We start from the raw sequence: 13,053 nt of genomic DNA, 5'->3' as shown, positions 1-13,053 counted from the left end.
GGGTTTGAAATGTACACAGCCAGAAGCTAGTCTGTGGAAAATTCTTCTAATCATCAGGGGGAGAAAATGTGTCTTAGAGGTTATGCAGGGCAGTTAATAAAAGTATTATGCATTTTTGGGGGATTGTGTGATGTATCTGTTTTGATCTCTTTTCTCATTATAGGTAAATATGGGCACCTTGTACCTAATTTTATATTCATAATTTTGTATATTTTTCTTAAAGAGAGCTCCTCTAATTATAAAACCTTCAGTTCCCACAAGGTCTACACATCCAACCTTGGCTCCATCATTTATTTTCTGTGTGATCTTGGGGAAGTCACTTTTGCTTTCTGAGCCAGTTTCCTCTTCTATAAAATGTGAATGACAATTTGGACAGGTGAGGATTCAGAAATCCTCATGACCTTATTCCATTTTTGAAACCATTAGTAGAAGACACTCAGTCAAACAAAAATTAGACCAGAATATAAGGATTGGAAAAGATGTAATATACAAGCAATAATGGTGAGCAATGAATCCAGTAAAACTTAAATCTAAGTTAATGGAAATGATGTGGTTATTGCAAAGCTCTAATGCAGTTTATAAAGAAAGAATTTTTGTAATAGAAGAGACATTATGCAAGAACAAATTTGATAATAAGCCGTATCTATAATTCCAGACTTTTTTCCCCTGCAAAACCTGGGAAACAAGAGGGATGAAGGAATATAAACATCCTAAAAGCCTCATGTTGTTGAAGGAGACTTTGAAATTCTTGGCATTGATACATACATGCTCAGATATTTGTTAAACATTTACAGATACCAACCAGCAAAACAAAAAGGGAATTGGAACTTCTGTACCTCCTTTTTCTTTTATCATGTGGGAAAGTCTCAAAGCCCTGGCACTGGGAGCTGCTCAGAAGGCAAGGGCCACATGTGCCCCCAGCTTCCCTCCACCCCCAGCACAGGGCTAGGAAGCCACTGCTGGTGGCTCCCTGTCTGCTGCCTCCCAAGCAGCAGGTCCCAGCAAAGTGGGGTGGTAATAGGTTGGGCTGGGAGCAGATTAGCAAACTCTCTCCTCCCCGCAGGGAAATAACCAGGCCAGATAAGACTAGCCATAAAACAAAACAAGGCCTGACGTAGAAAAGGATTGGATCATAAGACCCGAGCCAGCCATAGCATCACTCATTACACAGAGCTGAGCTTTACTGCTCCCAGCACTACAGTCCTGGGCCTGACGCCAGCCCAGGCATCGGAGAACCAGGTGCCACCCCCAAAAAAACAATGTCACAGAACTAAACATTATGCATGCTGCCCCAGGTGACACAGACCCAGGCACCCAGGAGAAAATAGAGAAATTAGGATCCTAGTCACAAAGGTCACAGGGACTTTGGTGGCCCCTGGTCACATGTGTGAAATCTTGGCAATATGTAGGAATCAGTGAGTGCGCACTGAGTGTGTGTTTGTTCGAAATTAGAAAATACCCAAGTGTGGGCCTGAGTCTCCCTCCCTACCCCAGGGCCCAGACTTGCCCACGCAGGGCCCTAAGGCAGGTGTTGGGCCTCACCCTCAACCGTGGCTCCCTGAGGGCAAGGGCTAGAACTTCCTGAGATGGAGAGTGAGTCTCCCCGCTTCAGCTAAGGCTTCCTGGGGCCCCCACACAGGCCTCTTGAAGGCCCTGCCAAGTCTGGGTGTCCCACTCCTGAGGCCAGCTCCGTCCTCCCTGTGGGCGTCTACCCAGGGTCCAGCTCAGGGCTCTGCCTCCAGGGGGCGCCAAAGGGACACTTCTTAAAGGCTGCTGGAGTTGGGGCAGAGATCTGAGTGTACCCTGACCGCACAGATGGTCATAGCTGAACGAGCCTGAAGGCTGGCAAGTTCATTCCCACCTGACAGAAGATGGCTAAGGCTCAAAGAGGGTGATCCAGGCGAGTGCAGACCTGGGCTAGGGCCCAGCATGGAGGGCAGCCTGGCCCACTATGGCTCACTTTGCTGTCCTAGGGCCCCAGGGAAAGGTATACAGTCTTTCCACCCAGGAAAGCCTGGCTCCAGGACAGCTGGCTGGCTGGGGGAAAGAGGAGGAAGACCCTCTTGCTTCAGAAATGGCCAACACAGCAAACGCCCAAACAACTCTTTGGTTCAGACTAGCAAGCAAAGGCTCAGAGAGGATCAGTGTCTTGCCTGAAGTCACACAGCAATTTAGTGGAGGAGCCAGAATGGAACACAGGGCTCTTGACACCCAATCTTGGGCAAAGGATTCAGAGGAGGTACTGCTGTGGCTGCTACTCTTGGCCAGGTGGGGCCCCAAGACAGCTCACACTCGGGAATCCTCTGGCTTCTTCCCTGGCCCCGACACTAGCAGTTGCTGCTCTACAGCAGGGCTGGATCTGCTCTCTTTGGTCCTTGCCTCTTTGTCCTGCTGCCTCAGAACAGCCAAAACTAAGGCGAAGCAGATCACGGAACCTGTCTTGAAGAAGAACTGGAGACCGATGAACCTGGGGAAAGAATGGGGACCCTTGAACTCAAGAGCTGCCAGGCCAGGGCATGGACATCAGCAGTCATCACTCATTGTGAAATCAGAGATACTGAGGCATCAGGGAGACATTGACCTCTGCTGGGGCTCTTCCCTGGAGGAGGGGGAAAGGCTCTGCAGAGGAGCCCTGGGTGGGAGCAGAGGCCTGGCCATCTTCATTGCCCTGTCCTGGACTCTGCTCTGTGGCCTGGGCTGGCCCTGCCTCTCTCCGAGCCCAAGGGCTCAGGGGGCCTGACAAGTACAATTTTATATTGCCCCCACCTGCCACAAGAACAAATGGATTCCCTCTCCCCTGTTTAACTATTAAAGCCCTTGTTTGACTTTTCCTTTTCTAGGAAGCCCCCCTGTGGACAGTCTTAGCCCACAGAAACTGTGCCCTCCTCACCTCCCCAGAGCTGAAAGTGACCAGCTCCCTGTCCCCAGCCCTGCTAGCAAGTCCTCTCCACATCCATCCCAGGCCAGCCGCCTCTGTGCCTTCAGGTTCCTTTGAGTTCCCCTTTGTACAGATGGGAAGACTGAGCCCCAGAGAAGATAAGTCCCATGATGAGGGAGACAGAGCTGGGCCTGAAACCCAGGCCTCTTGTGTCCTAGACAGGGCTTTCTCCCCAGCCCTTCACCCCAAGTCCCTCTCGCAGCATGGCTGCTCCTCTGTTTCTCCCCAAGTTCCTGCATAGACTCTGTGGTCAAGGCCCAGCTCTGCCAGTTATTAGCTGTGTGACCTTGGGCTACTTGCTTTAACTCTCACTTTCCTCATCTATAAAAGGAGGGGGGCAGTGTCTAGCTTGAAGGACTGGTGAGCTCAGCACTGAATATATAATGACACCTGTCACCTAGCGGGTAGACTTAAATGAAACCTCCCCTCCCTGCTGGTATCCTGCCTGGGACTCTGAGAGTATTTCCAGCACCCTTCCCACAAGCCGTGAAACCAGGTCTCACCGGTTTCGGAGCAGGTCGTTATTGTAGTAGCGACAGACAGCTCGACGCCCACAGCTCAGGGCCCAGTGCACACAGGTGGTGTCGATGGCGCTGCCGTGGATCACGGGGCTGGGCATCCAGGCTGAGGGAGGCGGTGCTCAGGAGGCAACGAAGGCCCACCGTCCTGCCCTGCCCCCTCCCTGGCATGTACAACCCCTCAGGGGCTCTGGGTTACTGGGGCCTCTTGGCTCTCTGGCCCTCAAGCCCACCCCACCCCTGCATCCATCCGAGGTGGCTTCCTGACGGGCTGTCTAGACTCTGCCTGTACACCCCGCTCTAGGAGAGCTGGGCCAGGTCTGTCACCCCATGGGCTTGTGAGCCCTAAGATCAGGGATTGAGTTCTGCTCATGCTTGTGCCCCAGGCCTGGCACACAGTGGGCATCTGGACCCCATCACCACCACCAGTGGTCCCAAGCAAGATCTTTACCCAAAATCCTCAGGAACATGAACTGGATGCCCACAGCCAAAGTCTTGTCTTCTTTCTTCACTCCTCTAACAAGCAGAGACATGGGCAACATGAGGTTGGAGGGGTTCCAGCCCCCAAGGGCCATGCATCAACGTTGAAGGGTTCTCATTATGCCCTTCTCTCCCACCACCAAAAGCCAGCCTCCCTCCCATCTGATGACCTAGGCTGGGGGCTCAGGGACGTTCCCCATCCTTTTCCAACCTGCAGAGCCTGGTCCCATATAAAAGATAACACACCCACTGACCATCAGGGTCCTGTGCTGACCTCTGTATGTTTCTGGTCACAGACATCACTCCTTTTCCTCCACCCACTGGTCCCATCAAATTCTCCCCTTACTCCTACAGTTGGCATGATCTGGAGCTGGGACAGTCAGACACTTCCCCAGCATCCCCAACCACTGTAACGCCACAGCCTGCGATCCTCTGGCTGCTGCCAGACAACACCAGTGGCCGGCATTTATGGAGCGCTTACTACGGGCTCAGTAATTCTGCCCTGCAACCCCACATCACTCCTATGAGGGAGGTGTACATTAGCCCCATTTTACAGATAAGGAGACTGACACTTAGACAGATTCAATAACTTGGCCAAGATCTCATGGCCCACGGCGGTCAGGGCCTGTTTCCACGCAGCCCTGAGGTTGTGTTCTCAACTCCTTTTAGTCAGGCTGCTTGTTGGGCATCTGATTCCTCTATTTTCTCTCCCAGGCCAGCTTGTGTTCTAGATCTACATGTCTTCTGGTATCTGCAAGGGGCTCCATTTCCCTTCTAATTTCCTAGAAAGTAGATAGTGAATAAAATAATCCCAGGAGAAGGAAAATGGAAATTATCTTGCTCTGAGGTCCCTGTGATATTGTGAGATATGTATTTGGTCTTCCCGGCATACACTCCTAAAATTCGTGGAATCTTCAAAGTGAGAAGTGTCTTTTTGTATGCTAATGAGTTGATTGATGGTGAGCAGCCCCTAGGTAGCTTCAGGCTGGGCCTTGGTCACCAGATGGACCAAAGCAGGATTAGAGGGTTGAGACTTTCAGCCCCAACCTCCAGCAAGGGGAGAGGGGCTGAAGGTTAAGGTGACTGCCAATATCCAGTGATTTAATCAATCATGCCTACATAATGAATCTTTGGAGAGCTTCCGGATAGCTGAACACATGGAGGTCCCTGCAGGGTGCAGCCAGGGAGGGCATGAAAGCTCCTCCCCCATACCTCGCCGTATGCATCACTTCATCTGTATCTTTTGTAATATCTTTTATAATAAACCGATAAACATTAAGTAGATGTTTTCTTGAGCTCTGTGAGCCACTCTAGCAAATAAAGCAAACTCAAAGATGGGGCTGTGAAAATCCCAGTGTATGGCTGGTCGGTCAGAATCATTGGTAAAACAGCCTGGGGCTTGCGGTTGGCATGGAAAGTGGAGGGGAAGTCTTGTGGGACTGAGCGCTCAGCCTGCGGGATCTGATGCTGTCTCCAGGTAGACTGTGTCAGAATAGAATTGGAGGACACTGGCTAGGGTCCACTGCAGAATTAATTGAGTGCCTGGTGTGTGGGAAAATACCCCCACACTTCTGGTCGCAGAAGTCTTCTGTGTTGATTGTTGAGTGAGAGAATAGAAAAACTGTTTTTCTCAGCCGAGTGTGGTGGGTCACGCCTGTAATCCCAGCACTTTGGGAGGCCAAGACCGGTGGATCACTGAGGTCAGGAATTCGAGACCGGGCTGGCCAACATGGTGAAACCCCGTCTCTGCTAAAAATACAATTAGCTGGGTGTGGTGGCGGGTGCCTGTAATCCCAGCTACTAGGGAAGCTGAGGCAGGAGAATCACTTGAACCCAGGAGGAGGACGTTGCAGTGAGCCGAGATTGTGCCATTGCACTCCAGCCTGGGCGACAGAGCAAAACTCCGTCTCAAAAAAAAAAAAAAAAAAGAAAAACTATTTTTTTCTCACTCAGTCCTCTTATCCCAGCCCTTACCCCAGGAGACCCTGACTTTGAACTCAGGTGACAATTTGTCAGGGTGAGCAGGCATTCTTAGGACGAGGGCCACAAAGATCTTGGCCCAAAAGGCAGTGCTCAGCATGGGTTGGGTCCACAACGGGCACCTAATAAGCACTTGTATGTAGCCTTGAAGCAGCATTCAGAGTCATGCACCAGACTGACACAGTTTGGTTTCCTAGATGCACCTCCTGCAGCTCATCCATTGCAGGTATGATGCCCTCACCTCTAGAGGCCAGGACAGGGCCCTAGGTATGTCCTCCTCTCCCCTGGGCAGGAGGAGCCTGGGCTCTGGACCAGGGAACCAGTACTATTCCACCCAACACTTGCTATGTGACGGGGGCCAGCTCCTGAACTTCTCTGAGCCTCAATTTTCTTATCTGCAAGATGGGGAGAAAATCTTGCCTCAGTAGGTTGCCATGGGATGAACACAGTTAAGGCCACGTTGTGGGGGTCAGGACACCCAAGTGGCCTCCTTTCTTGAACTCCGCCCTTGGAATTCCTTGTTCTGCCTGTGGTTAAGGACCTCCTGGTATCCACCTTCCCCTGCCCTGCCCCCACCTTCACCTTAGGATGAGCATGAAGGAGGGTGTGTGGGTGAGACAGGCCAGGGCCGAGCCCAGGCTGACCAGGAGCAGGAAGGGCACCACCAGGTGGCTGCAGGTTGAGTCGCAGGATCCTGCCAGCACGGGGTTGCCCTCTGCCACGCAGCTGCAGTTGGTGTAGAAAACCTGGAGTGGGAAGAGGAGGAAGAGACTTCAAGAGCCTCCAAGGGCAGGCAGCTGGCCGAGGGCTTGAAGCGGGGAAGGCTTGTGAGAGGCCCAAGTCGCACAGCCAGTTGGGGTACAGCTGGCTGGGAGTCCGAGATCCTGACCTGTTGGCTGAGCAAAGACGGCTTGAGGAGCAGGCACTTCAAGGGCTGTCTATGCGCAAGTTGAGCCTGGGCTGAGGCGGTAGGCCGGGAGAGGGAAGCAGAGAGAAAGTAGAGAAGAAGAGAGAGGGACCCAGGAGAGCATCATTCCCCCACATTCTACACACCAACTGTAAGAAAACATCCCCAGGCTGGCCATGTCCCCGGGCTGGCCCCCTGGAGTGTTTGATCCCAGCCTGCACTCCCTCCCTAGGTAGCCAGGAAAACCTCCAGCCAAGGACTCTGAGAAGTGATCTGGACTGCCAGGGCCCACAGGCACCCGATAGAAGCCAGCCCAAGCCAAGAGGCCTGGGCTTCTCTTTACTTTCCCATAGACCAGAGCTTCTAGACTCATGTGCCCCAGCCACACAGGGCCTCGGATGGGAGATAGGTGTGCAGGGATTTGTCCCATCAACCCTAGAAGTGGCTGGCTGGCCTGGGCAGCTGGAGCCCTCTGGGCCTCTCACCTTCAGCCCTGGCAGCTGCTGACACTTCTCAGTGTGAAAAGGGCTGGGAATCCCTGAGGTGGATGCTGGGGGCCTTGGGAGAATTTTAAGCAAGGGGTAGATGAGACTGGATGGTACAAAGGGTGTTCTGGGGGCTGCATGGAGGAGGGACCAGATCGGGGAGGCAGGCCACGGGGCCCATCATAGAGTGGGCTTGGGGGTGGATGGATAAATGGGTTTAGATTTGAAGTTACTTAGCAGGTGGAATCAGAGAAAGGCAAGAGAGAGTGAGCAGGTGAGCACTTAGGCTTGGGTGACCAGGCACTCTCCATTGGCCGGCAGAGCCAACGTGCATGATGAAGCTGTGCTGATCCTTCACACAAGGGTCTGAAGACCCTTCACACAAGCTGTGTGACCCCTAAGTGCATATCATCTTACACTGCAGGAAAAGTGGCCCCTGAACCTCCAACTACAGGCTGGAGATACAATGGAGGGACAAGAAATGGAAATGCTAAGGCAAGGTTCCTGGGAGAGAGGCATCCTGCCCCTGCTCCTTTTCTCAGAAGCAGAGGGTTGTCGGGACGAACGCAAAGGCTGGAGGCTTCACTTAGGTTTTTCCTGACCCTTTACTTGGGTTTTTCCTGACCCTTCACATTCATTTAATTCCATGGCAGGAAGTTTTTCTTATGAATGACTTCAATCTTTCTGCTGCCTCAGAGTCTCATTCCCCCAGAGCATTCAGCTCCGCACCTGTGCAGGCGCCCACCTGCCCCATCTTACCTCATTCACTCATGCACTCATAAGCTGTTACTGAGCAGCTGTGCTGGGCGCTGAGCCACCCATCCCTGAGCCAAGATGTTCACAATCGAAGGAGGCAGACATGTCAAGACACAATTCCAGGCCAGTGTGACAACAGTCCCTGAGTGCTGGCCCGGTCTCAGCTGCACCCTCCTCCAAATACTGCACCTAAATCCAAGCCTCCGTGATGCTCCAAAGAGGCGGCTGGCTGGGAGGCCAGGGCCTTGGTGCCCTGGTATTGAGACTCTGGGCAATGTCTGGTCCTTTCCTGGGCCTCCATTTCTCATCTGTACAATGGGCGTAATAGGAATGTGTGTTACTGAGTATTTAAAATTGCCTAGGCACTGTGCTATGTGCTTTCATGGATAATGTTATGTGGCGCTTTGCTTACTAGTTAATGAATTCATCCAGGTAAAGCATTTATTCAGCACATTCCTGCCCTGTAGTAGGCACTCAGTAATATCTCCCCTATTTTACAGACCAAGAAACTGAGGGACTGGTTAAATAATTTGCCTAATGTAACAGAGTCAGTTAGAGGCAGAAGAGGAATTTGAATCGGGTCCCATATCCCCAGGAGTTCACTGCTCCACCTGCCAAGGCCTGGGGGCCTCTGGAAGGGCTCTCAGGCCCAGGTGGTGTCTGGCTGGCTTCTGAAGGACTATGCACCATCAACAGGTTCTTCTGCACCAGCCGGTGCAGCCCAGGTCTCTCCCTGGAGGAGCCTCGGGTTTAGATGCTGATGCCCAGCAGGAGGGTGGGAGGTGGGAGGACTCTGGAGAGAGGGAGATGTTGTCATAACCACCAGCCTGAGGCTGCTGCCCCCACAAATCCCCCAGGCTTCACTACAGCCTGGGGGCCTGAGAAGGCAGACATTGTCCCCCTTTGTCATTTTGGGGAACTCAGGAAAAGGGGGAGGAGGAACCAGCTGGTCTTAGCCCTCCTAAGATTCAGAATGCACTGCTGCTGATTATATTGCCTTCATTTCCCCACTGGGCCCCTTGGCTCTGAGTCCTCAGCTCCCAGCACAGGGCCTGGCACAGAGGAAGAGATCAGTGAAAGTTTGTTGACTGACTGACTGAATGAATGCTCGCTAGCCTTCTGTGTCCTATCTTGTACTCTGCTCGCCTGCCCCCACACTATGGCCTCAAGCATGATCAAACACAGATCTGAACTTGTTACTCCCTGGCTGAAAACCCATCCATGGCTCCCCACTGCTCTCCAGAAAGTCCCCACTCTTGGCCTGGCATTCAAGGCCCCTCTTTTTCTGGGCCCTGCCTTCCCTTCATGAACCCTTGTGTTTCTGCTCCAACAGAAACAGTGTGTGTGCATGCTTGCGCATGTGTGTTCCTCCAAACCTCTGCTGAGGGCATTTCCCCCTGCCTGGAAAGCCCTTCCCTCCCAAGTCCTAGTTTACCCATTCATTCTTTTTTTTTTTTTTTTGAGACGGAGTCTGGCTCTGTCGCCCGGGCTGGCGTGCAGTGGCGCGATCTCGGCTCACTGCAAGCTCCACCTCCTGGGTTCATGCCATTCTCCTGCCTCAGCCTCTCCGAGTAGCTGGGACTACAGGCGCCCGCCACCACGCCCGGCTAATTTTTTTTTGTATTTTTAGTAGAGACGGGATCTCGATCTCCTGACCTCGTGATCCGCCCGCCTCCGCCTCCCAAAGTGCTGGGATTACAAGCGTGAGCCACCGCGCCCGGCCTACCCATTCATTCTTGAATGTCTGGCACAAATGCCACTTCCCGTGAAGCCTTCTGGGACCCACCCCCACCCAGGTAGGATGTGTCTCTTTTCATCTTTGTATGTACTTGTAGGGACCAGTTGTCTTACCTATCAGCACCTCTGGAATTCCTGTGAGTTCTTTCCTTTTGCATCTCCCCTGCACAGAGATCTGGAAGCCAGAATGATTCACCTCTGTGCCCTGGGCCCAGGCTGGCAATGAAAACTTTATTTTTATTTTTTCAGATGGAGTTTCACACTTGTTGCCCAGGCTGGAGTGCAATGGCATGATCTCGGCTTACTGCAACTTCCACCTCCCGGGTTCAAGTGACTCTCCTGCCTCAGCCTCCTGAGTAGCTGGAATTACAGATGCACACCACCACGCCTGGCTAATTCTTTGTATTTTTAGTGGAGATGGGTTTCACCAGTCTGGAACTCCTGACCTCAAGTCATTCGCCTGCCTCGGCCTCCCAAAGTGTTGGGATTACAGGCATGAGCCACTGCGCCCGGCCAATGAAAGCTTATTGAGAGAATAATGTTCTACATCTGCCAACAGGAGAGACAGAGAGAAGAGAGCTACAGAGTGAGAGCATGCAGAAGTGGAGAGTATGACAGGCCCACAGAGACATGGCAGGCAGAGCCCTGAGGGGCAGAGGTTGCCATGAGAGGCCTGACTCACCTGGCTTTTGTCCAGAGCATCCCGGACCACCTGGCTTGAGCAGCCTGCATGGCAGGGTGTGATGTATTCCACACGAGTGCTCGGGTCGCAGACAGGGTTAAAGCCGTCCAATGGGCAGGAGCAGGCCTCCATGCAGCTTGGAAACAGCTCCAGCCCAGGCTGGGCACTGGTGGGAGAGAAGGCCAGTAGGGTTTTCCTGGCTTCCCTCCCTTAGGCCACTAGCTGGGGCCTCCTCGGCCCTGTAGCTGAGAGCAATGGCCAGAGATTTCAGCTCCACAAAGGATTTTCATCATCAGGGCTGCCCGATGATGGTGTGATAGTGAGCTCCTTGCAATGAAGACGGGCAAGTATGGAGACAGGCCCCCTCAATCCTACAAGCCTTTGAGCTTCTTCAAACATCTCTGCACCTCAGTGACCCTTCTACAGGGTATACAAGATAAATTCCTCCCAGAAGTTAGTGTCAGATGAAGAGTGTCTTTCCCTCAATGAGCTTCCTTTCTCCGAAAATCAATGATTGCTTCCTTTCTCAGAAAATCAGAGCTATGAGTGTGGGACCCGATCAGGAGACCTGACCACCCGTGGGATCTCCAGCCTGTTCCTGCCTCTCTGGGCCTCAGTTTCTCTGACTGTCATGGCCATCCTGCAGTCTCACTCCCACCACCCTGTTCACTGTGTCCACGGCACGTTTTAGTCCCACCTGCCTCCCTCCGAGAGCCTGTTCCCAAATCCCCAGGGTGCTCCAGCTCCAGGTGGCCAGGGCAAGGTGAAGGTGGGCAGGGGCAGGAGGTCAGAGGGAGGCTTAGTCTGAGGGGGAGGTCACCCTGGGAGGAGGGCAGGGAGGTGGTCCCTGGGACTCACAGTGTCACCTGGCTTCACGCTAGGGGGGAGCACAGCTAACCTGCCAGGGAGACAGAGGCCCAGAGAGGCTGTGCCTTTCAGGGTCACACAGGGGTCCAGTGGCCAGGCTGCGGAGGAGGCCAGAGGCGGAAGCTGGAGGTCCCTGTCTTGGGCTTGGGGTGGGTGTGGGGCAGAGGCCCAGGATGATCAGTGAGGCTGGGACTGGTGTTTAGTGAAATGTCAGTTCCATGGGGAAGAGGGTGAGCAGGAGCTGGAGACAGTCTCTAGCCAGGGTGTGGAGTGGGGAAGTGGGGCATGGGGCAAAGTGAGCTCCTCTTCCTCCCTGGGGTGAGGGGGCACTCCATCTGAGAGGGAAGGAAGATCATCAGCCACAAAATATTTCCTCTTCCTCCTCTGCCAGACAGTGCTCGTGTGTGTCTGACAACGTCTTGGCACATCTCCCTCGGGGTGGGGGTGGAGTGGGAAGGCTGGCACTGTCTGAGCTGAGGGCCCATCAGGAGGCAGTGCCAGGGGACTCTGCCAAGGGTGAAGCACTTCCCAGAACCCTCTGCTAGCAGCTGGAAGGCTGAGCAGATAAGAGCTAGGGGGCTCTTCCTCCGCTCCTCGCTCTTATTGACCACCTGGAGCTGATTGCTTTGGTGGGGAGTGTCCTGGCTCCAGGCTCTACCCTGTTCCAGCTGTGGGGTGACTTCACCTCTCTGAGCGTTGCTGTACTCATCTGTGAAATGGGGCTAATAACAGGACCCATTACAGAGATCCCGTGGGGATTCAGTGAGACGTAACATGGGAAGACGCTGAGCGAAGGGAGACCTTCGGTTCTTGCAGCTGTTAGTACCTGCGGTTGTGCAGGAATATGGAAAGTTCTTCTTGCCTAGCTCAGTTGGTCCCAGATGGTCTCTTCAGTGAATTAGAACCCAGAGCTTAGTGAATAAATCGCAAGAATTTAGATGAGAACACAGGTGACATGAGATGTCAAAGCTAAGGTGTGAAAGGGAGAAGAGAGATGGGGCATGTGGGATGAGCTGACTTTTTCTCCCATGCATATTTAAAAAATTGTGATAAAATATCCATTTACTTTTTACTCTAAAAATCATTTGATTGAGGACCTGCCTCCCTCCTCAGACCAGGGACTTCCTGAGGACGTGGCTAAACCCCCGCTGCAGTGCCTAGAACAAGGCTCTGCACACGGGAAGCCCCAGGCTAGAGAGCAGAGTTGCCTCCCTATGTGGGAAAAGAGGGGCAGAGAATGAAAGGGGGAGGAGGGAGGGGAGATGGGGGAGAGATCAGCAAGGGTGGGACCTGGGACAGACGGGGAAGGGCTGGGTGCTCCTTGGCCCTGAGCTGAGCCCCCGACAGCCATGCAGGAGGACTCCTGGTGATGAAAGCTGGCACCTGGGTGGAGGCAGAAGATGCCAAGGAAGGGGTGGGGACAGAGAAAGTTGGGAAATTCTAGCTGAGTGTTGGGCCAATCTAAGCCTGGAGCAGTTTCCAGGAAAAATGAAATCATTCTGGAGAAGAGGCAGGAATGTGACTTCCAACATCCTCTCCAAGAAGGCTCCCAAGGGTGAAGGTGTGAGGGAGAATTGGAGAGAGAGAAATCAAGAGACTTCCTCCCGGAGGGCAGAGGCAGGTGCTGCCTCACAGATGTGGAAAAAGAATTCTGTAATTTTAGAGTCATGGAATATCAGAATTTTAGCTCCCAAGCTCTAAAA

General features: G+C 53.1%; 1 protein-coding gene across 2 annotated transcripts in view; it reads right to left on the bottom strand.

The window, feature by feature from the left end:
* Nucleotides 1–464: 464 nt before the first annotated feature.
* The window catches only part of SLCO2B1 (solute carrier organic anion transporter family member 2B1), a 55,526-nt gene continuing 42,937 nt past the window's right edge, over nucleotides 465–13,053 (bottom strand). For both annotated transcript variants that reach the window (XM_032166943.2, XM_032166944.2), the window contains 5 exons: nucleotides 10,484–10,649; nucleotides 6,499–6,662; nucleotides 3,908–3,972; nucleotides 3,442–3,562; nucleotides 465–2,467 (listed from right to left, as the gene is read on the bottom strand). In XM_032166943.2, coding sequence (XP_032022834.1) covers nucleotides 2,287–2,467; nucleotides 3,442–3,562; nucleotides 3,908–3,972; nucleotides 6,499–6,662; nucleotides 10,484–10,649 — 697 coding nt within the window. In that variant the 3' untranslated portion in view covers nucleotides 465–2,286. The remainder of the gene's footprint in view (nucleotides 2,468–3,441; nucleotides 3,563–3,907; nucleotides 3,973–6,498; nucleotides 6,663–10,483; nucleotides 10,650–13,053) is intronic.

Source organism: Hylobates moloch, unplaced genomic scaffold, assembly GCF_009828535.3.
Source record: "Hylobates moloch isolate HMO894 unplaced genomic scaffold, HMol_V3 SCAFFOLD_11, whole genome shotgun sequence".
Lineage (NCBI taxonomy): Eukaryota > Metazoa > Chordata > Mammalia > Primates > Hylobatidae > Hylobates > Hylobates moloch.
The sequence above is the reverse complement of the archived record's forward strand: the minus strand, read 5'-3'. Positions and strand labels throughout refer to the sequence as shown.